Source organism: Streptopelia decaocto, assembly GCF_964273445.1.
Source record: "Streptopelia decaocto genome assembly, chromosome: 1".
Taxonomy (NCBI): domain Eukaryota; kingdom Metazoa; phylum Chordata; class Aves; order Columbiformes; family Columbidae; genus Streptopelia; species Streptopelia decaocto.
In genome coordinates this window covers 192,919,414-192,939,042 of record NC_138663.1, presented here as the reverse complement: position 1 = coordinate 192,939,042, position 19,629 = coordinate 192,919,414, and the positions used below count along the sequence as shown (strand labels likewise).

General features: G+C 38.1%; 1 protein-coding gene across 1 annotated transcript in view; it reads right to left on the bottom strand.

The window, feature by feature from the left end:
- Window positions 1-19,629, bottom strand: part of XPO4 (exportin 4) — an 82,635-nt gene that overhangs the window by 6,796 nt on the left and 56,210 nt on the right. The window contains exons 10-22 of the mRNA XM_082047794.1: window positions 18,956-19,132; window positions 16,639-16,781; window positions 16,377-16,522; window positions 14,675-14,852; window positions 12,825-12,984; window positions 10,995-11,164; window positions 9,924-10,098; window positions 8,896-9,189; window positions 8,034-8,214; window positions 6,409-6,527; window positions 5,454-5,584; window positions 4,567-4,684; window positions 3,255-3,347 (exon numbers count right to left, since the gene is read on the bottom strand). Of these exons, the coding sequence (XP_081903920.1) occupies window positions 3,255-3,347; window positions 4,567-4,684; window positions 5,454-5,584; window positions 6,409-6,527; window positions 8,034-8,214; window positions 8,896-9,189; window positions 9,924-10,098; window positions 10,995-11,164; window positions 12,825-12,984; window positions 14,675-14,852; window positions 16,377-16,522; window positions 16,639-16,781; window positions 18,956-19,132 (2,085 nt within the window). The remainder of the gene's footprint in view (window positions 1-3,254; window positions 3,348-4,566; window positions 4,685-5,453; window positions 5,585-6,408; window positions 6,528-8,033; window positions 8,215-8,895; window positions 9,190-9,923; window positions 10,099-10,994; window positions 11,165-12,824; window positions 12,985-14,674; window positions 14,853-16,376; window positions 16,523-16,638; window positions 16,782-18,955; window positions 19,133-19,629) is intronic.

The window sequence follows — 19,629 nt, the reverse complement described above, 5'->3', positions numbered from 1 at the left end:
CTCGGAAAGGGTTGTCAGGCATTGGAACAGGCTGCCCAGGGAAGTGATGGAGTCATCATCCCTGGAGGTGTTTAAAAGGTGTTTAGATGAGGTTCTTAGGGACATGGTTTAGTGATAGAGTTAGGTTATGGTTGGACTTGATGACCCTAAGAGTCTCTTCCAACTGAAACAATTCTATGATTCTATGACTTTGCAGAGACTATGGACACTTGTGCAACAATGGATGAGATGGGGACCTAAAAGTTCTACTGGGGGTCAGGATCTGGGCTGTTATTACAGACAGATTGCTGAGGGTCATCCTCAGCCCTCAGTCTATCACCACTTGTTCAGCCACACAGCCACCAATGACACTGTCAAGGTGCACTTGGAGCAAGTGCAGAGTGGCTTCTGAGCTCTGGGAGCAAGGGTGAGGGACACAGGAGCCAGAATGGCAGACCCCTCAGTTCTGCTGGTGAAGGACTTGGGTGGTGGTAGACATAACATGAAGTTGCCACCTCTGGCTGGTGTCACAGAGTCTTTTTGTCTTACATGATCAGGAGTCTTTGAGGGATGAGTGATGCTAACAAAAGAGAGGATCCATATGATGAAGTGGCTTGGGAACATCTTTGCCAAATGCTTGCCAAACTGGCAGGAAGGGCATGTTGGGGGATGGTGTTAACAGCTTGTAGATGAGCGAGGAGACAGAGAGCAAGAGAAGAGCAAGAACACAAGTAAGTATGATGGGCTTAAGAGTGCTCATGAAGGAAGGATGAAAGAGATTGAAACCTCAAATGTCTGTGCAGAAATGCATTCAGCTTTGGAAACAGGAGGAGCTGGAGCTCCCTGTGCAGAATCAGAGCTCCAACATCACTTCAGGCACCGAGATGAGGTGGGACAGGTGGCATGACTGGAGCACTCCAAAGGACAGCTCTTAAGAGTTCTTTGGGAAGAAGAGGGCAGAGAATTGCCATTTATGTGAAACGGCACCTCAAATTAAGGATGCTTTTCTATGGACTAGGCAGCAATCTAGTTGAAGGCTTATGAGTCATGATCAGGGGAGGTGGCAAAGATGGCATCGTGGTGGGAGGTTGTTACAAATCACCAAAATGGAGTAAGTGGTGGACTGAAGTTATCTTAAGCAACTTGAGGAAGTCTCCAGATCAGTTTTACAAAATTATCTTCCTGACATTTGCTTTACATGCCAGATGGGCCACACAGGGGAGACTTCATATCTGCTACTCACAACTAGGAAGAGGTTGTCGGGGATGTAGCAATTAATGGCAGCCTTGATTACAGTGATCATGAAATAGTGGAGTTCAGGATACTCAGGAGAGTGAGGAAAAAGGGCAGCTGAGTACAGACCCTGGACATCACAAGAGCAGATTTCAGCTTATTCAGGAGACTGGGGTGGGGAACCTGTGTGAGAGAGCTCTGAAGACAAAACGAGCTTAGGAGAGCTGACAGGTCTTTAAGGACAGCCTCTGCAAAGCACAAGAATGGCCTGTCCAGATACGGAGGAAAACAATAGGAACACATCAGGGCACTGACCCAGCTAAGCTGGCACTTCATGACAGAACTCCAGTGCAAGGAGGACACATGCAGGAGACAGAAGCAGGGACAGCTACAAAGGAAGAAACCAGAAACACTGTCTGGACAATAGCAATGACAGAAAAGCAAGGTCCAGCTAAAGCTGAATTTGGCAAGGGACATCAAGGACAACAAGAGCAGCTTCTACCAGTACATTAACAGTAAAAGAAGAAGCAGGGAAAATGTGGGTCCTGCTGCTGTATGGAGCAGGTGACTTAGTGGTAACAGACAAAAGATACAGCTGAAATACTCAGTGGTTTCTTTGCCTTGATCTTCACTGACAGGCTTTCGCAGATCTTTATGACTAGAGACTGAGTTCAAGGAGGAGAGGAACTATGAGTAATAAGGAAGATCAACACAGGGATCTCCCTGAAAACATTCAAGGCCAGGCTGGACAGGGCTGTGAGCAACCTGATCTAGTTGAAGATGTCCCTGCTTATTGCAGGGGGGTTGAACTAGACATGATGACCTTTGAAGGTCCTTTCCAACCCAAATTATTCTATGATTCTATGATCTCCTGAGAGTTCTTGATGCCTACAAGCTCATGAGACTTGACAGAATCCATCCAAGGGTTCAGAAACCTGGTTCATGTCATTACAACCCTGCCCTCTGTCATCTTTGAACGGCTAAGAAAATCATGAAGCAAGTACTCATGGAAACTCTCTGGGCACTTGAAAGAAAAAGGGATGGAGAACAGCCACTGTGGATTTATCAAGGGTAACTCATGCTTTACTAACCTGACTGTCTTCTGTGATGAAATGAGGGGAGAGCAGTGATGCCTGATGTTAGAAAGTCTTTAGCAGTCTTACACAGCATCCTTATAACCAAGCTGTTTTTTACTGTCTAGATGGGTGAAATACTACATGGGTGAAAACACACCTGTATCATTAGCCTACATTTATACAGTCCTAAAATTACATTCAGCACCTTGAAAGCAACCGCAAGGCTGATGTGGCCCCCAGGGAAAATGAGTCTGACACCCCTGCTCTAAAGCATTATGGTTAATGGCTTATATTCCACCTGCAAGCTGGCTACAAGTGGCACTGAGAGCTCTCATCTGGCCATTGTCCCATTAAATACTTCAGGCAGTGACTGCAGGAGGAGAGGAAATGCACTTTCCTCAGATCTGTGGATGAAACCAAACCGGAGAGTGCAACCAGTGCATTCAGGGGCAGGACTGACATTCAGAAACACATGGTCAGTCTGGGGAGCAGCAGTTCTGCTGAATAAAGGAGCTGAAAGTCCCAGTGGGCAGCAGACTAAGACTGTGAACTCTGGCAGCATACTGGGCTGTATTTATTGTATGTCTTTACACAGCACTTGTTAGATCAGATGTGGAGTACTTGTGTCCAGTCTTGAATTCCTTAATACAAGAAGGATATTGATGAATTTGAACACTGGCAGGTGCTGAAAGCACATGAATTATAAGGATAGTAAAGCATTCAACAGGCTGCTCAGAGAGGCTTTGGAATATCCATCTTGCAAGTTTTCGAGACAGTTGGAAAAAGTCCTGAGCAACCTGATCTGAATTCAGTGTTGACTTCACTTTGAGCAAGAGGCTGGACTACAGACCTCCTGAGGGTCCCTTCCAACCTGAACGAGTCTGTGATTTGCCAGACGCACAGTAACTAACCACTCTCCTTTCACAAATGACTGTTTTTCAGGGTGTAAGTGTCTAAATGCCATACCTGATGCAAACACACTAATGTGTAGAATGCTTCACCTGCTGCAGTTGTCATTTCTGTGTTGTGCTTCTGAAGTACCAGCATATCAAAGACCATCTGAAATCACAAAACAGAAGTAGTTACAGAAGTGTAAACTTAACTTTCTACTTTACGAACATTTGCTGCTGAACCTCATCTTCACTTCTGATAATAATAATAATGAACATCTATTTACAAAGATCCAAGTTTGTTGCTTGTTTTGGAAAGCCAAGTTCTTTTAGAAGGAGAGTCTTGGCTTAGCAGCACGAACTCACATCTCAAAGCACTGAAACCTGTTGTTGATTTATGTGTGTTCTTCAGAGAGAAATGTCATCTCTTGTATTTTTCTCCAAAAGCTACAGATATGCCAGAGAAATAACAAAAAAAGTCTTTGATCTTCCAGAATAAAACAGGGGACTTTTCCCCTCAAGTTTTGGACACTCTTACAGCTTACAGAAAGCTAAATAGGGAACAGATTTAAAATAATTTTATTGTAATTTAAAGTGGAAACTTAGAGAAAAGGCAGAAAGCTACGTTAACTTAGAAAAAATGTCAAGACAAAATTATTTAAGGTGTTTCTCATTCTCTCAGCTTGGCTGATACATGCTTTTAATGAGCAATTCCCAGAAGTTTCGATGTCAGTTTGTTAGGAAAAGATGTCTTAAGGAAAACCAAAGTCTTTACAAAATCAGAAGACAAGCACACAAGTTCCCCAATTACTTTGTTCCCAGTTAGCAAGAACCTGGTTGGTACCAGGCCACTCCAAAATTTGATGAGACAGAGAGGATGGTCCTAAAAGGGAAGTACTAAATATGATACTGGATTACAAAGAGGCATAATTCATTTGATACATTGAGTAAATGACAGCATTTTCTTTCTAGTTCCCAACAATGACCTTTTTTCTGCCTCTTGTTTCAGTATTCTACCCAGCCTCCGGTTCACACAACTCTGGAAGCGTTCTATTTCACAGCTTTTACAGTAAACATAACTGCTAAAATTGTCAATCAGGTTCATTCTAGAGCCTGTGTGCAGAGCATGGATAAATATAAATTACATTCTGAGAGGCTCAGCTCTTTTGTTAATACGTGACAAGTAATTTCTTCCATCTATGCCTCCATTCTCCTTTGTACTCTAGTCCAATGTCTCCAGTCCTCCATGCTATCTTTCTTCCTAAACTGGCAGGGTTTTAGGGAACGGGTATGTGTGATCCTGATTAACCCAGTCAGATATGATTGCTGGCCTCTTGACACTACCTGTATGCAAAAACCCAATGTAACACAAAACGTTGATGCCTTACCTTAAGAAAGTGCCTTGTTGCTAGAAAAAGGGTTGAATCTGTTTCTTGTGCTTTTGCACACTGTTCTGCTAATGGTGTTACAGCCTCCAGGCAGAGCTGACAAACGTCTGAACTCATTCTGATAATGGGCATTAAAGAATCAAAGTCAGATTTCAATTAAATTGTGGTAAAACTTCCCAGTAGTGTTACTAGAGAGTATTTTAAATGATTGCATTTTCCAAGATTTCGTTATAAATCTGTTTATAAAAATTAAATTAAAAATAAAATAGCAAAGCGGAGGGAAAAAAAGAATTCCAACTTTGTCGCCTCCTTTTATTAACTACATGCTCTAAGGTAACATAACCCTCTCTGACATAACATTTTCAGAAAGAGTCCCTTATGGTCAAGCTCATCTGTTTCTGACACGTGCCGCAGATTAGTGAGAACGGTGCTCCCGCTCGGAGCGGGAGAGCCCATTGGCACCCTGACAGGAAATGCTCTGGAACCGGCCCAGTAGAACAGCAGCGGTGGTTTGTGTTACCAGCTGAGAAACTAATTCAGGAATGGCTTGGGGAAACCAGCTGAAGGCTTATGAAGTTACACACTCTCAAGTGAAGTAATGGAGGAGGCAGGAATGGCTGCCAGAAAAAACTTACACACTAAACCACTTAAAGGCTGTGTTCAAGCAACACGAGTCAGAGGAAATTCAGCTAATACTTGAATCTCAGACACTACAGTGAAACTCTCCATCACCAGAGAGCAGAGAGGAAGAGTCCATTACTGATATCATTATAGATACAGAGATAGATAGAAAAGGGAAAAAAGTGAAGAAAAAACATCAGACTTTTAACACATGCTTATAAAAGCAACTCCGATTTTTAAACAGTCCCAAGCTCTATAAAGGATACGATGACATTCCTAACTCCAGTGAGTACATTAAGCTCTTAAAGAGGTCCTCTGGAAGTTGTGGAATTTTCTCAGGGAATATCTCACAGATGAAAGTGATTAATTTGTAATATTGATTACACAGGGATGGAAACTGTCAAAAGAAAAAAAATGGCAATTTTAGAATTAATCACATAACTCTGTCCTGACATAATTTCCATTTGTACAAAGAGACAGGACTGACGCTTTCCACTGAAGAAGACAATTTTTAGTAGACAACTTCAGCGTCTTTAGAATGGCTACAACTTTATTGGCAAACACTGTGGTACAAGAAAAAAAGATTGCTAAAGCCAAACAGTTGATGGTGGGAGTCTGGTATCTGTTCTATACAAACTCAAGGAGTTCTAGTTCTGACATAAGCAAGTGTAGTCCGGTGGGGTAAAGGCCTCATGAGCACTTGGAACACAGAGGGCTCCTAGGGTACATCCTTGGACTCAGTTTCATCTGAAATGGATGTGGGTCTCATGCTCAGCGAGCGATACCAGGTGACACTGCCCTTCCATTGCTTCATGTTCTGCTGACAAGCTGCTATGATATGAAACGCAGCTGTATTATGAAAATTGTTAAATAGTTACTACTTGCTCCTAGATTTTTTTTTAATAATATCACTTCTTATGCTTCCTATCACATTTCTGACACTATCGTAAAAAGGATTCCATGGGCCACATTTCAGGTTTGGCTAATTGTTGACCAGCATGGACTCACTTCTAGAAGAAAAAAGTTTTGTTTAGGCCCTTCAATTACATACTTAGCTTATAATATTGCTTTTCAAACAGTATCAAGAACTATAGAACAGTTATTTGCATTTTAAAAAACCTAGAAAACTCAACTTATGGAATGCATATAGGAATGAATTCTTGGATTTCATTACTATAAAGCTTTTGTATTCAAGCAACTATGTGCAAAAAATATACTTACTTTCAGCAGATCCTGGGACATCAGAGGTAGAACTAGATTAACCCCATACAAGACAACATCTGCTGCTGATACAGATCTATTTGTAGCTTGTCCAGGCTCATGTCCTCTGAATACTTCATCTGTAGAAAAGACAGAAAATGTTTTGTATAAAAGGAGGATTAAACATTTTGAAGCAAGAGTCCAATTTCTTTACAATAAAGACATTTTTAAAAATAGGGCTATTCCCCTTTCCCCCAAAACACGAGGCACTGCATTAAAATAGAAACTTAGTAAGTGGAGGCTGCCACATCACTCTATATTTATATTCATTAGGATGAAGCATTTCACAGTCACGTGTACCAGATGGCACGCTAAACCAGAACACTTCAGACACTCTGAGGGCTCCCTTCCATTACAGAACATTGCATTTGTTTCTAGTGATAGCTGCTTCATGCCTGCACACATAAACAGACAGTAAACAAAATATTACTGCATTTTAATATTTTATATATCTGTTTAGATATATTTTAATATATTTTTAAATACAAGGAGAAGAAAAAAAAAGGAGAGTTAATGCAGAAAATACTGTAGTTTAGTAGTTGCCAAGTTTTCTCCAGTTCCAGTAAGACTTACATTTCCCATCAACTCACAACTTTACTTTAATAATTCCTGCATTGAGTCAGCGACAGTATCCACACAGCTTGCAATACATTTGATCTCTGGCCATTACATTTGTGCTCAGATTCCTTAGTTTCATGGAAGTATTTTACAGTGTTTTCCATGCAACTAACTTCCAATACCTGACCTCAAACAGAATATGTGACATGGCATTGAGTTGTCCATTCAACGGACAAAATCTAAATCTGATTCTGAATTAGTGTTGTGCATGAATGACAAAAAAATAAACCGAGGCACTGAATTTTGGAGTACAAGGTTCTCTCTTTCAAGAGGTACCTCAGAAAAGCCATGAACAAAAACATAGGCAGATTCAGTTTGTTACTGAGCGTTTTCTGTGCCAACTGTACAGGACATGGCAAAACATGAATCACGCAAGTGCCTTTCAACTTATTCAAAAGCAGCGTGGCACAGCCAAGCTAGAAATGGCAGATCATATTCAGGACTACTGCAATTTGAAGTGGCAAATATACAGAAGAAAGTAACAGGCTGGGATGCAAAACAGAACCCTTTACCACAGCCACACACCATAAAGCATGTTCTATGAATGAGGAATACAGAAAACCTTCAAACCTGGTGGAATTTTAATGAATTCAGCATTTCACAAAAGTTGCATCTTGTACTAAGAAGATAACCCACCTGCCCTCTTGCAGTTAAATTTACTATTCTGACTTCCCTGTGGGTTTTTTGTTATATAACTGCTGCTACTACATGTTCAGAATTCCAACATTCATATTTCAACATGTTTCATACACACCCTATTTATTTTACGAGAGCAACATTTCAGATGCTAGAATACTGTGAAAAGTCCTTCCTTTGCTACTGGCACATTAAATAGCAATTTCCATTTCCTGATCTAATCAAAGTCTAAACTTCGGTTTTCATTTTACCTGGATTGAACACATGCCCCACAATGGTTTTTACAGTTTAGAGCACAAGTTATGGTTCAGCAGTTACCAATTTCTTCATACCTGTATCACTGAAATCTATGAATTCTTTTGATAGAAGATTAGTGAGAAGCTCCATAATAAGAAGGAGATCCTGGTACTGATCTTCTTCTGCTGTAACATCTATCCGTTGTCGGCCTAGATTATTCTTGGAATACACCTGAAGCAGAGTGAGGCAGGCCTCGTACAAGTTCATGGCTTTGGCCTATAAGACAATGTTAGATAATAAGAAAACTTCTGTATGCTGAAAGTGACACACTTTGCTCTAAGATGGTGTTACTTGGTTGATGATACCTCAAGATTTTAATTGCAGTTACGTAACCACTTTCTGTAACAACTGAACACAAAAATCATCAAGGACACAGCCACCTTAAACAATAAGAACAATTACAGCCAGATATTGATGTGGTACTGATTAAAACAGTCTTAGCAAAAAAAGACAAGAGTGGCTTGAGACAGGCTGACACATTTCACTAACCACACAAACTAGATTACCAAGAAAATGCCCTGGGGACTCGCCTCAGCTATCGACATTTGCAGCCACAACACACTGTGCAAACCCAGCCTACCCTTCAGAGAAGCTGGAAATGGTTCCAAAAAGTACTTAACGTGGTTTGCACTCTTTTGCTACCCATGCATACAGCTAGATCAGTGATGAATTGTGGTTAAGTTTATTGGTGTAAGAATAGTCTAGATGTCCTGCTTTTAATCTTTGCAAGTGTATGTTTTTAAACAAAGGAACTCCTTTAACAGATGTGACCATATAGCACTTCTTCCTTTATAGAATCTAAAAATCACTACACTTATTTTGTTTAAGGGATATCCCTGTATATACATGCGCACACACACGCACTCTTCCTCTTCTTCCCCCTCTGGCTGTATTTACCTCTCCAAGATAGCAAATTTGTTTATGTGCAACTTCAACAAAGACTTCTATTATGAGATTAACAGTCTCTGGTGTGTTTTTGTATACTTCCATCAATCCAATGCAATTATTAAGGAAGTCCATTAGGAAATTGAAGAGAATTGCTACGTTATCGATCTGGGTAGCCTCAGCAATGCCACAGAGTGCTTCTAATGTAGCCGTGATTTCCTGTTTCACTTCCTCCTCCTGACAGATCTGTTGAAAGTTTTCCTGGTTTATCACATTCAAGAATCGCTGCTGAAGTGGCTGAAGAACCTTAAAATTTTTTAGAAAAGTCACATTAAGATAAGCACATTACTACAGGAGATGTGAGGTTTAAGTAATTTAGCGAGCTCATGGGTTGCTTTTGGCATGGCAATACAAGAATCAATCACTTCCAGTGCATTCTAGTATTACCTTCAATCGCTATTTTCATAGCTTTTTTAATAAAAACTTTCTTTCAGAAGTCCAGTGCTTTACAAACTCATGCAGTGCTTCCTGATCACATTTCAGCTACTTTTAGCACCAACCTTTCTGGTATTAAATATCGGAATTTTAATGGAGCCAGGGCATAAAAAGCTGGTCAAGGCTCTTCATTATGTCCCACATTAGCTTTTTACTTACTGTCATTAAGTGAATAATTAAATAATTTGTAACACTACCAAATTAAAATAAAAGAAAGAAATTACACAGTTTCAAGGGAAATTCTTAACCTTTTGTACTAGCCTCTGTCAAGCATACTGCTATACTGGCTCTTTCACTAATCCTCCAGGTAGTTATTGGTTGGTTGAGTTTAGGTTGTGGTGTTTTAGATATAATTTTTGGCAGCTTATGGGTGCCATACAACTACTGACTTTCAAAGAGAGAATAATTTAAAAAATTATCAACATTAGACGTTCAAAACCAAAAGATTGTGTAGGGGTTGATTTCATGTCACCATAAAATTCCCTAAACTAACTTGTTTGTACTACTTGCTAAATGAAGGTAATAGAAGTATCAAGATAGCTTACCTCTGTCCAGTATTGTTGCTTTGTTTCTGTATCCATATGAGCAAAACCTCCTAAAACTAAAGCTTTCATTAGTGTTCTCTGCACAGAACTGGACAAATAGTGAAGAGGAGGGCTTCGCCTTGCAAATTGTTTAGCTAAATTCCACCAGTTTTCACACTGAATAACTAAATTTGCCCTAGAAGAGGGAAAAACAGTTTAATTAAAGACTTCACAAAATTGTTGAACAGAGCACATCAGGTTGCTAGCAGCTGTCAGAAGATTTTTTTAAACTATTATTTTAATTCCTTTATACTAAGGCTAAATTGCCTTTTGATTTTCACCTTTTTAATGCCCCACCTCTAAGTTTTCTAAAGTATATACTTTGAAAATAGCTCAGTCCATACAGGAGAAAAGCAGGGAAGTGCTTTAGTTTTACACACATACACACAGAGTTAATGGACATATTGCATGGATTAAAAGCTTAGTCTCATTATGTCATGATAAAATAAGCAGTTTATTCCACTCCTCAAGCGTTTAACTCCTTGAACTTCAGAAGTCTCTCAGCAGACTGAATTCATGACTGCATATATAATAGTGTGTCAATTCACAAAAGTAAAACATTTAAGAATTTCCTGCTTCACAGTTTGTAATACTAAAGGTAACTTTTAAAATTGTCTGAATCCACCAAATCCTGGATTTAAAAAAATGTTTACGAAACACATTTTATACTGGCTTAGCCAGTATCTGAACTCTTAATCCGGAAGAACGTGTTCAACAAAAATAAACAACAATGAAAAATCCTTGCAATAAGAGTGGAGACCAGGAGAGTTTTCCTTTCTCACTGTTTAAGAGTGGGGCACAAAGGTAGGGGAAGGAGAGTGCACTTCTAAACAATAATAAAAATTAGGTTGTTTTGTCAAATATAGGTCTCACTCCTCACTTAGTCAGACTTTTTTTTTTTCCCATTTACAGTATGTTAAAGTAATTTGACTTACAGAGACATGAAGTGCCCTATATCTGGATTACCTTGGCCAAAAAAATTTAAAAGGAAGCAAAAGAAATTTTTTGACTTCCAGAGGTATAGCAACTTACCGCTCTCTCCTTTCCACTAATGTTACTAGCAGTTGTACAGTATCATTTGCAAGGTCCTGCTCTGAACTCCACACTGCCAGGTTACTGATCACTTTTTCTAAAAGGTAACCCACAATCCACTGGGAACCCTCTGTATCAGCACCAAATGCTGTACTAAATGGCAGACTTATCTATAAGAAAAGCATTAAAATGAGTGAGTTTTACAGAAGCCAGAACCCCAAAGTGTATGGTAATCATTGTCAGCAAATTCCTTTCAGAGTGTCACTTCTTTCCTACTTAAAATACACAAATGTTACATCAAAGGCAGAGAATACCTGGAATAGAAAAATCTTTGCCAAATTTATCTTGCAACTTTAAGCACAACACCTAAACCAAAAGTTTAGACCTCATTACGAAATCAGGTTTAAGTATGTCTAGCTTTTAACACCAATTAAAATTTGAAAGCTCCAAAACTAAAAGAAAGACCCCAAAACCATCTCCTGTAAGTGTTTCTGTGAATTTCCAATGAAATTCCTCAAAATTCAGTGATATAAGTTACTAGAAATAAAGCCCAGCTGTTGGTCTAGATTGAACCTGTAAAAACTTATTTTCATCGCAATTTTTCTGCATCTGCTTTCTGCAAATGGTTCAATCTATATATCTTTTAGGAAAGATGTCACATTCTGGGCCTGGCACAATAAAATATGCTTCCTCGAAATTGCCTGTTCTCCTATCTTTAAAAAAAAATCCTCAAGAGTGAAATCCAAGGATTTTGTAATAATTGTACAGGGGGCTTCCTGCCAGCACACCACTAACACTTCTAACTTTGGAACCCATGATATATACGTGACTGGGCATGAGGTTTAAACAGAGGTTTCAATCACTTTCACATGTCAACACAAACTAAATGTGTGCATTTCCTATATACTTTACTTTGGTTTTCACATAGTTTTTCATGTGGATCTCCTCCTTGTATGTCCTCCAGTTCTTCCCCAACTAGTACCTTTACAAATTCTTAGCTTTGCTGTAACTACGAGCTGAATATGATTCTAAATATTTACAAGTCTATGGTATACCTATTTTCATTAAGGAGGGGTCTCCTGAAACGTTAGTATTCTTAGTTGCTTCAGTAGTGGAAATAAAGGGAAGGAGGAGGCTTCCTTCTCAAAAGTTAGAGCCAACAGACCTCCTCAGGATGAGTGGCCTCTGTCAGCTGGCTGGATTACAGTTAGTTCTAGAAGCAAAATCAGGACTGAGGTCTAATCATGATTAGTGCTGTTCAAACACAATAAGAAGTTGCTGTTTACAAAAAATGCACTGTTGAAATCATGATATATACAATGAGAACATATGAGAACTGGGAGAGGAGAGAAAGTAGCATGACATTAGCTAATGCATACTACTTTGTGATGGTGTTAAATATCTAATTCAGAATCATGACTAGGTTACTCACTACATCATCCATCTAGGGCAACCACGGTGTTAGAGATGGGCTGTAAGATCTGATGGATGGTGAGAAGTAGCTTATAAAATTGCTGAAGACAGTGAGTTTCACCCACTATGCAGTCTCAGAGTGCACTATGCTATTCTGCTTTGGCAATAGGCACAAAAAAAACCATCGATCACATTTACACCAAAATGTGCAAGAAGGGTCCCCATACAACTTATATTTCTAAATAAAAAGTTGCAAAAACCAACAACTTTTGAACAAATTCAAAAATAAATCATAACCCATTTAGCATTAAAAATCCTTTATCATTGCACTTTAAAATAGCTACACTGATTTCTGCATCCACAGGATAATATTACTGCTAAAACAGACCAATTAATTCATAAAATTTATATCCTTACCTGATCATACAGCTTTTCATCTACTAGGAGGTAAGTCTTTGCCCAGCGCTTGAGGAACCATACAATGTCTTTGCCCATCTGGGGGCTCAGGAGGTGTGTGAGATTTGCCCTTATTGCTCTGGATTCTACTTCTGACACTCTTAAAATAGCAGACAACAACCTGCAGATTTAGAATACAATGAGGACACTGAAAATGGGTTTTTGGAGAAGGAATGCAACTACCACACACTGTAATTTTTCAGGAAATATGACAGAAAGAACAGGATAACACAGAATAGTTCAACTCTAAGGAAGTAAAAAGCACCTGAATTTCGTGTTTCTTTAAATGCAAGGAGACAGAGACAGGATAGGCTGGCAAATATCTTTTAAAAAGTCAGAATATGCATGAAAAGATAAGGTGATTATTTCTGTCATCAAAATCACTGCAACAAAGAATCCTCACGAGCATTCTGACATTGAGGGAATGAGGACAAATGGATTCTTCCTTCCTTGCATCATCAAGCTTGGTGACCAAGTGGGGCCTAATGGTGCAGCTTTTGCAGTGTGATGCACATCAAACAACAAATACAGAAAGGACCAGTTATTTCATTTGCATTACTGCAGAGAAACAGCGTGAAATAGCAGCTAACCAGGTGATCCTATTAATACCATCAGTCCATAACACTACATTAAATATTAGGTTTGTGGTATATCAATCCAATTTGGTAAGAATGTGATAGTGCACAAGGAATTCAGGAGCTGACAGTCTAGTTCTTGAAGACATTTCAGAGCTATTGCCAGAGCACCTTGTTTAGTTTTTTTTCCTGTCACCACTGGGACACTGCATCAAGAAATCCTGTTTGTTGGCCACTGCCTGAAGCTGCCAATAATATCTGGCACATAATTGCTAATGAAGAACCTTTTTTTCTAGCCTCTTCCAGAAGAAGAAAACGTTAAGTACAGAACAACTAATCTTGGGTGAAGAATCTTCCATGTCAATTAAAAGTGGAATTCAACCTTCTGAAGTGTGAGGATTCAAATTGAGGTATTGTGGGCATCAGCCTTCTTGTGAAACGAGAACAGAGATCCCCTCTCCTGCTTCTTGTATAGTCTAATAGTGAGTGACAGATGCACACAAGTGACAACAATTCCTCCTGCACCAAGAATCAATTGAGCTGCTACTGCCAGGCTGGGGCAGTAACTCATGTGCCAAGTAGACAAGCTCACTGATGCTCCGGAAGGCGCTTGCTTAAACTGTACACGAGCTGAATGAATTATAGAACGCATAGGATATTATCTAAATAATTTGATATACTGGTAATTTACAACTGAAGTAATTTTAAGGACTTTCTGTAATAAGTAGATCAAAGATGGGTTTTCAGTAGAGATACAAAACCGTTTGTTTATCTCCAAGTCTTTTGCTCATGTCCCCTGTTAAGACTATTAGGTCATCAATCTACTAATTTCAGCCTTCCCATCTTGGCTCAGTTTTATCTGTTTTGATGCCTTAGTCTCATTTTTCTTCTCAGTCCTCCCCTGGATCACCTTGGCTTGAAATACCATATGTATTTATCCTGCCTTTCTTTAAGCTAAAAACAAAACCAAACAACAAACCCCAAACCCACAACACTTCATCCTTTCTTAATCTCTCTTTTATAGCATTGTCTTAATATGTCTGTTATAAAACCATTCTTATAAATTACTTGCCCTTATTTTAATACTAGTTAGGAGAGAGATTTATTTTCCAGTGTTCAGTATTTACAAATTGCTTATTTACTTTTCAAATTCACAGAAGTCCACTCACGTTCTCACATTTTTTTTTTCCCTGAAAAAGTATGTAACACACTTAGTAGCACAAGATGCATCCTTACCTAATTACAGAATCAGTTCTGTTGTACCCTGGGATGGAAGAGGCCTTTTCTCCTGGAGATCCCAGAATCTGAAGTGTTGTATTGATGTCAACCTCAGTTGAATGTTTAATGGAGTATTCCATTACTTCTGGAGGTATTAGCGGAGTCTCTCCCTGAGTATCATTAGCCAAGAGGTAGCCTTACATTAAAAAAGAAAGAGTGATCACAACTTTCTACCCTATATTAACTTATGGCTTTTTGATTAGAGAATCGATTGGCTTAACTGCAGACACCACACCAGAATCAAACGTTTATACAAACCGTGACTAGCCTGTTTAAATACATGTAAGTTAACTTTAGAATCTTTAAAGCCAAAGCAACAAGAAACTAAGTCTGGAAAAGAAACCACCAAATTAAAAAAAAAAATTAAAAATAAAATTAAAAATAAAAATAAAAATAAAAATAAAAAAAATAAAAAAAATAAAATAAAATGAGATAAAATGAGATAAAATGAGATAAAATGAGATAAAATGAGATAAAATGAGATAAAATGAGATAAAATGAGATAAAATGAGATAAAATGAGATAAAATGAGATAAAATGAGATAAAATGAGATAAAATGAGATAAAATGAGATAAAATGAGATAAAATGAGATAAAATGAGATAAGCTTTGCTTCATATAGAAGTACTACAGTCAGTTGAACTATTGAGGGGAAAACCAACCAACCAATCATTTTGTCAGTTTTTTCTCCTTCTGTTATGTGACTAAAAGGCCTTGGTTTTACAGCTTCTCCACCAAGTCCCTCTCATTTGGGACTTCTGCTCTGCTAACATTTCATGTCTGTCAGAGGCTTTCAGACACCAAGCACATGTGCTATAATACAGTTTTCCTTGCATAGCAACTGCAGATCAGGTGAAGCATGGGTTTTGATACCATACTCTGGTGTCCAGATAATTAATATTAATCCCAGCTTTAGTCACAGTCTTCAGTGTCTGATCTCACAGCCATCTGTGCACTACTTATACAAACTCCATCCCACAGTGATACAAAAATATTACAAACACATTCATGTCAACATCTGAGAGTGACTAAAACATTCAGATGTTCAAGAAGATCCCACAAAATATTTCATAAAGTATACATTTCTCCTAACAAAGTACAGACACTGTCTTTGTTGTTATTATGTTTTGCAAACAGGTGCAAAACAGTTCTATCTAAAAATCAAAACCAAAAAGGTTCAAAATTCAAGTTGCCTGAGACGTGAACAAAATGGAAGGACATGGATCTCATCAGCACTGAGAGACTGTGGAACTTATTTGATTCTGAGTAATACCATTATCCTGATCTCATGTTGATTCCCTTATAAAGTCATGTGCCCCCAGACAATACAACTGATACCATGAACAGACTAATTTCTTGAATAGGTTGACTGCTAACACATCTCAAAAAATCTCTAACAAAATCAGTTGCAGGAATTTCCAAAGGACAAACCTCATGTAAACGTTCCATCAATCTTTTAAAGATAATGTTCATGTTAATCAAGGCAGATGAAGTAAAACACATATGCTATTCGCAAAGTCTTTAAGATGAAAGCATCATAAAGGATACAATTTATAGTCAATTAAGAGTAGTTGATATACAGGGATTTTTTTTTTCCCCTGAGGTGTACCAGCTGCAATAAGAATAACACAATAAACACCATTTAAAGCTGTTCACTAACCTGTGACTAAAATAAGCCAATGAATATCCTCATACAAATCATCAAGCACTTTATTGTCAATTGTGCCTGATGCCGGTGAGGCGAGTAACTGCTGCTGGTGTCTTTGCAACTGCCCATGGAGCCTCGTCACTCGGTCTTCTAATAAACTGTGGATAAATAATAATAAAATAACTTCACTGTTTTTAAATTGTCTTGGCAAAGTCAGGCTTTTCATATTTGAATGGTTTTACTGACTTGCATTAATGACTGGGGTTTTTTATACCTTGTAAGAAGAGGTATACAGTGTTCTGCAGCAATTCTCCCCAGCATGCCTACGCTGGCCAGCTGGTCACAGAACTGGTCTCTGTCATCTTCCTGCAGTTCACTTATTTCTTCTTCTTCCCGAGAGGCCACACCATTGGCAGTCTTGGTTATATTTCAACAAAATTAGAAGCAATCAGTTATGGTTATGCTTGTTAAATTGTCATCACCATAATTTTCTACATGATTTTGGTTTCTTCTGTCAAGTTGTTTTGCATGAATGAACAACAGACTTACACTAAATTAGGCACAAGAGTTAAACAGGAGTAAACACGGCTTCATGTCATTTAGAAATCAACCTTTCACACACTCATTAGCAAAATGCCACATTCAGTTAATTGTAGATTTAACAAGTAAAAATATTCACTGGATAAGAGGATAAGAGGACAAGGATAAGAGTTATGAAAATTGATAATTGTTATTAGTAGGATAAGCACAGGCTGGACAATAGCAAACCAACTTCTTATACGAGAGGGGGTATAAATCTGCTCTGTCGAGCACCCACTGCTAGAAGTGCAATACAAGGTACTGAATTACTGGCTCACAGACTGGCTGCAAACCCAGTGGTCAGAAAATTGCTGAAGTACATTTGCATTGCAAATCACGGAGCAGACCAAGAACCATTTTAAACACTGGAACTTCCACGCTTTCCCTATTCATTAGTCGAAGATATTCTCAGTTGTCTGACAGCTTACATAAATCACAGAACAAGTAGTATTTTCCATGGTAAAATGAAAATAATCTCTTTCATTAATGATTTTCCATAACCCATTGTTCATGGGGAAAAAGCTTTAGAAAGTCAATGTTATAACCACACGAAAACAGAACGCTAATACAAATCATCATTGTCATCATCTCAGTTTTATTTCCTGCTGATGCAGAAGTTGCCATGTTTGATTTCTCAAAGCTTTCTCAATTGGCTGCATTATAAAACTAAAATAGTAGTCAGACATTATTCCTTGAAGAGATGAACCATATGTAGAAACTAAGTATCAATGTTAAAATGTTTTTTAAAAAAATCTCTTAAAGAATCATAAAATTTACACAATTAACAAAGTAAAATGCAAGTGACAGAGGAAGCTATCAGTCTACTTTGTTTCTACAAAGGCTCTGGAAAACTGAATCCTCACACAATTCCTTATCCAAAGTGCTTTTAACCCATCTTTTCTTTAAGTAACCCAGCAAATCATTCTTTTTTGGCAACTTCAAAGTTGCAGCTGCTTACTGAGGAGTGAGCCTCTGCTCTCAAAGCGGAGACTGAAAGTTCCTGCTACTGCTTTGATATTGAACAAGCAGCATTCTAAAATGCCAGCTGTGGCTTTTAAAAGGTTACCCATGGGATAAACGACTTATCTCACAGAATGACATGAATTAACCTCTGTATACAAGTTATGTCAAGACCGCTTGACACGAATTCAAAGTCCTCTGGTGAAATATTTCGCACTGTTTGGGCACTGTTATTACCATCTGTTACATACTGAGATAGCAGAATTAAGTTTTATATGGTACTTTTTAGAATGCAGTATCTTTGAGATCTTTGCACAGCATCAAATTAAACAGAGATTTTATACAGTTATTGATCTATGTAATAATTAATTCATCCAACATCTACATCCAACTTTCTGTATAAGAATCTATTTTAGTAAGATCAACACTCCCGGGCAAGAGACTAAACTGCTTTCTTTCTCAATAGTTCAAGAGATACCTGAGGTACTTTTAGGTTTTCTTTACAACAGTCACCTCAAAAATTCAATTGGGAATTCATGTATCATTTTATACAAAAGAACCACATACTATTGCAAGTTTCTTCTAGTCTGAGCATAGTCATTCTACATTTTTTAGGTATTTATGCATGTCAATTGTACTTTGAGAGTGTACTTTGAACGTAATGTATGAGAGGTAACCATATAAAAGGCTTGCAGTTTAATTGGGAATTTTAACTAGGACCCTAGACCAGAGAAGATGGCTAAAAGTTTAGTCACTGCAACTGTGGGAATAACAGTAAAATGCACATTGATCTGAGCAACACCTTTCCTTTTTTTTTTTCCTACTTCAATAAAGTGATTTCCAACTTTGTATTATTTTATTTCCTCTTCAGATTAAGAGAAACAGACTGGAAAAACGACATCCGAGTAACAAATTCAGAAAGTTTTTCACTTCCAAAATCATAAATAGTAATTCTACACTAGCTCCCTTGAGCTACCTAAAATAGTACACCCTAAAACACATGGGCTAGTTACTATATATCATCATCAAGAGCTACTAGAATGAAGGCTTACCAAATTCCTTGTACCATCAGGAGCAGCTAGATGGCACTGAATGTAGGAATTAAAGACCTGAACAGCATGTTGGGTAAAGAAACCTTTATGGAAATGTTTGTCATCTTGTACCAAAGTAAGCCAAGATTCCAGCAACTTATCATATGCTTCCATATATACCATGTCATCTTTGTCAAGCTGAAAGAGATAAAAGAAACACAACAAAAACCTTAATCCTAAACTAAATCAGAAGAGCATACTTATATTCATTATTATTTAACAGATGTTCTTCTAATGTTGAAGAAAACAAACAAAAGCATCAGTCACAAACCCCATGTAAGGATAGCCAAGAAAATACCAGAATGAACTGAAGCAATGCATCCAAAGCGTAAATGCAGCTTTCATGTTTGCTTTAAAAACCAGTCAAAGCATTTAGTTATTTCTCTTCATGTGATGTTCAAAACTAAAACAAGTGTTACATTAAGGCTTTAATGCATAATTACCTAAATACAGGAGCTACTGAGCTTTTACCGCAAAGATAGCAAGCATCTCAGGTCTTATTAGTAACACAAAGAATTGAGCCTTTTCTTTTTAATTAGACAAATATAGAACATATGCATTAGATTTATATGTATTCCACAATTTCTGAAATAAAGAGAGAAAGTATGATGACTCTGTCTTCCAGAGGAAACTAT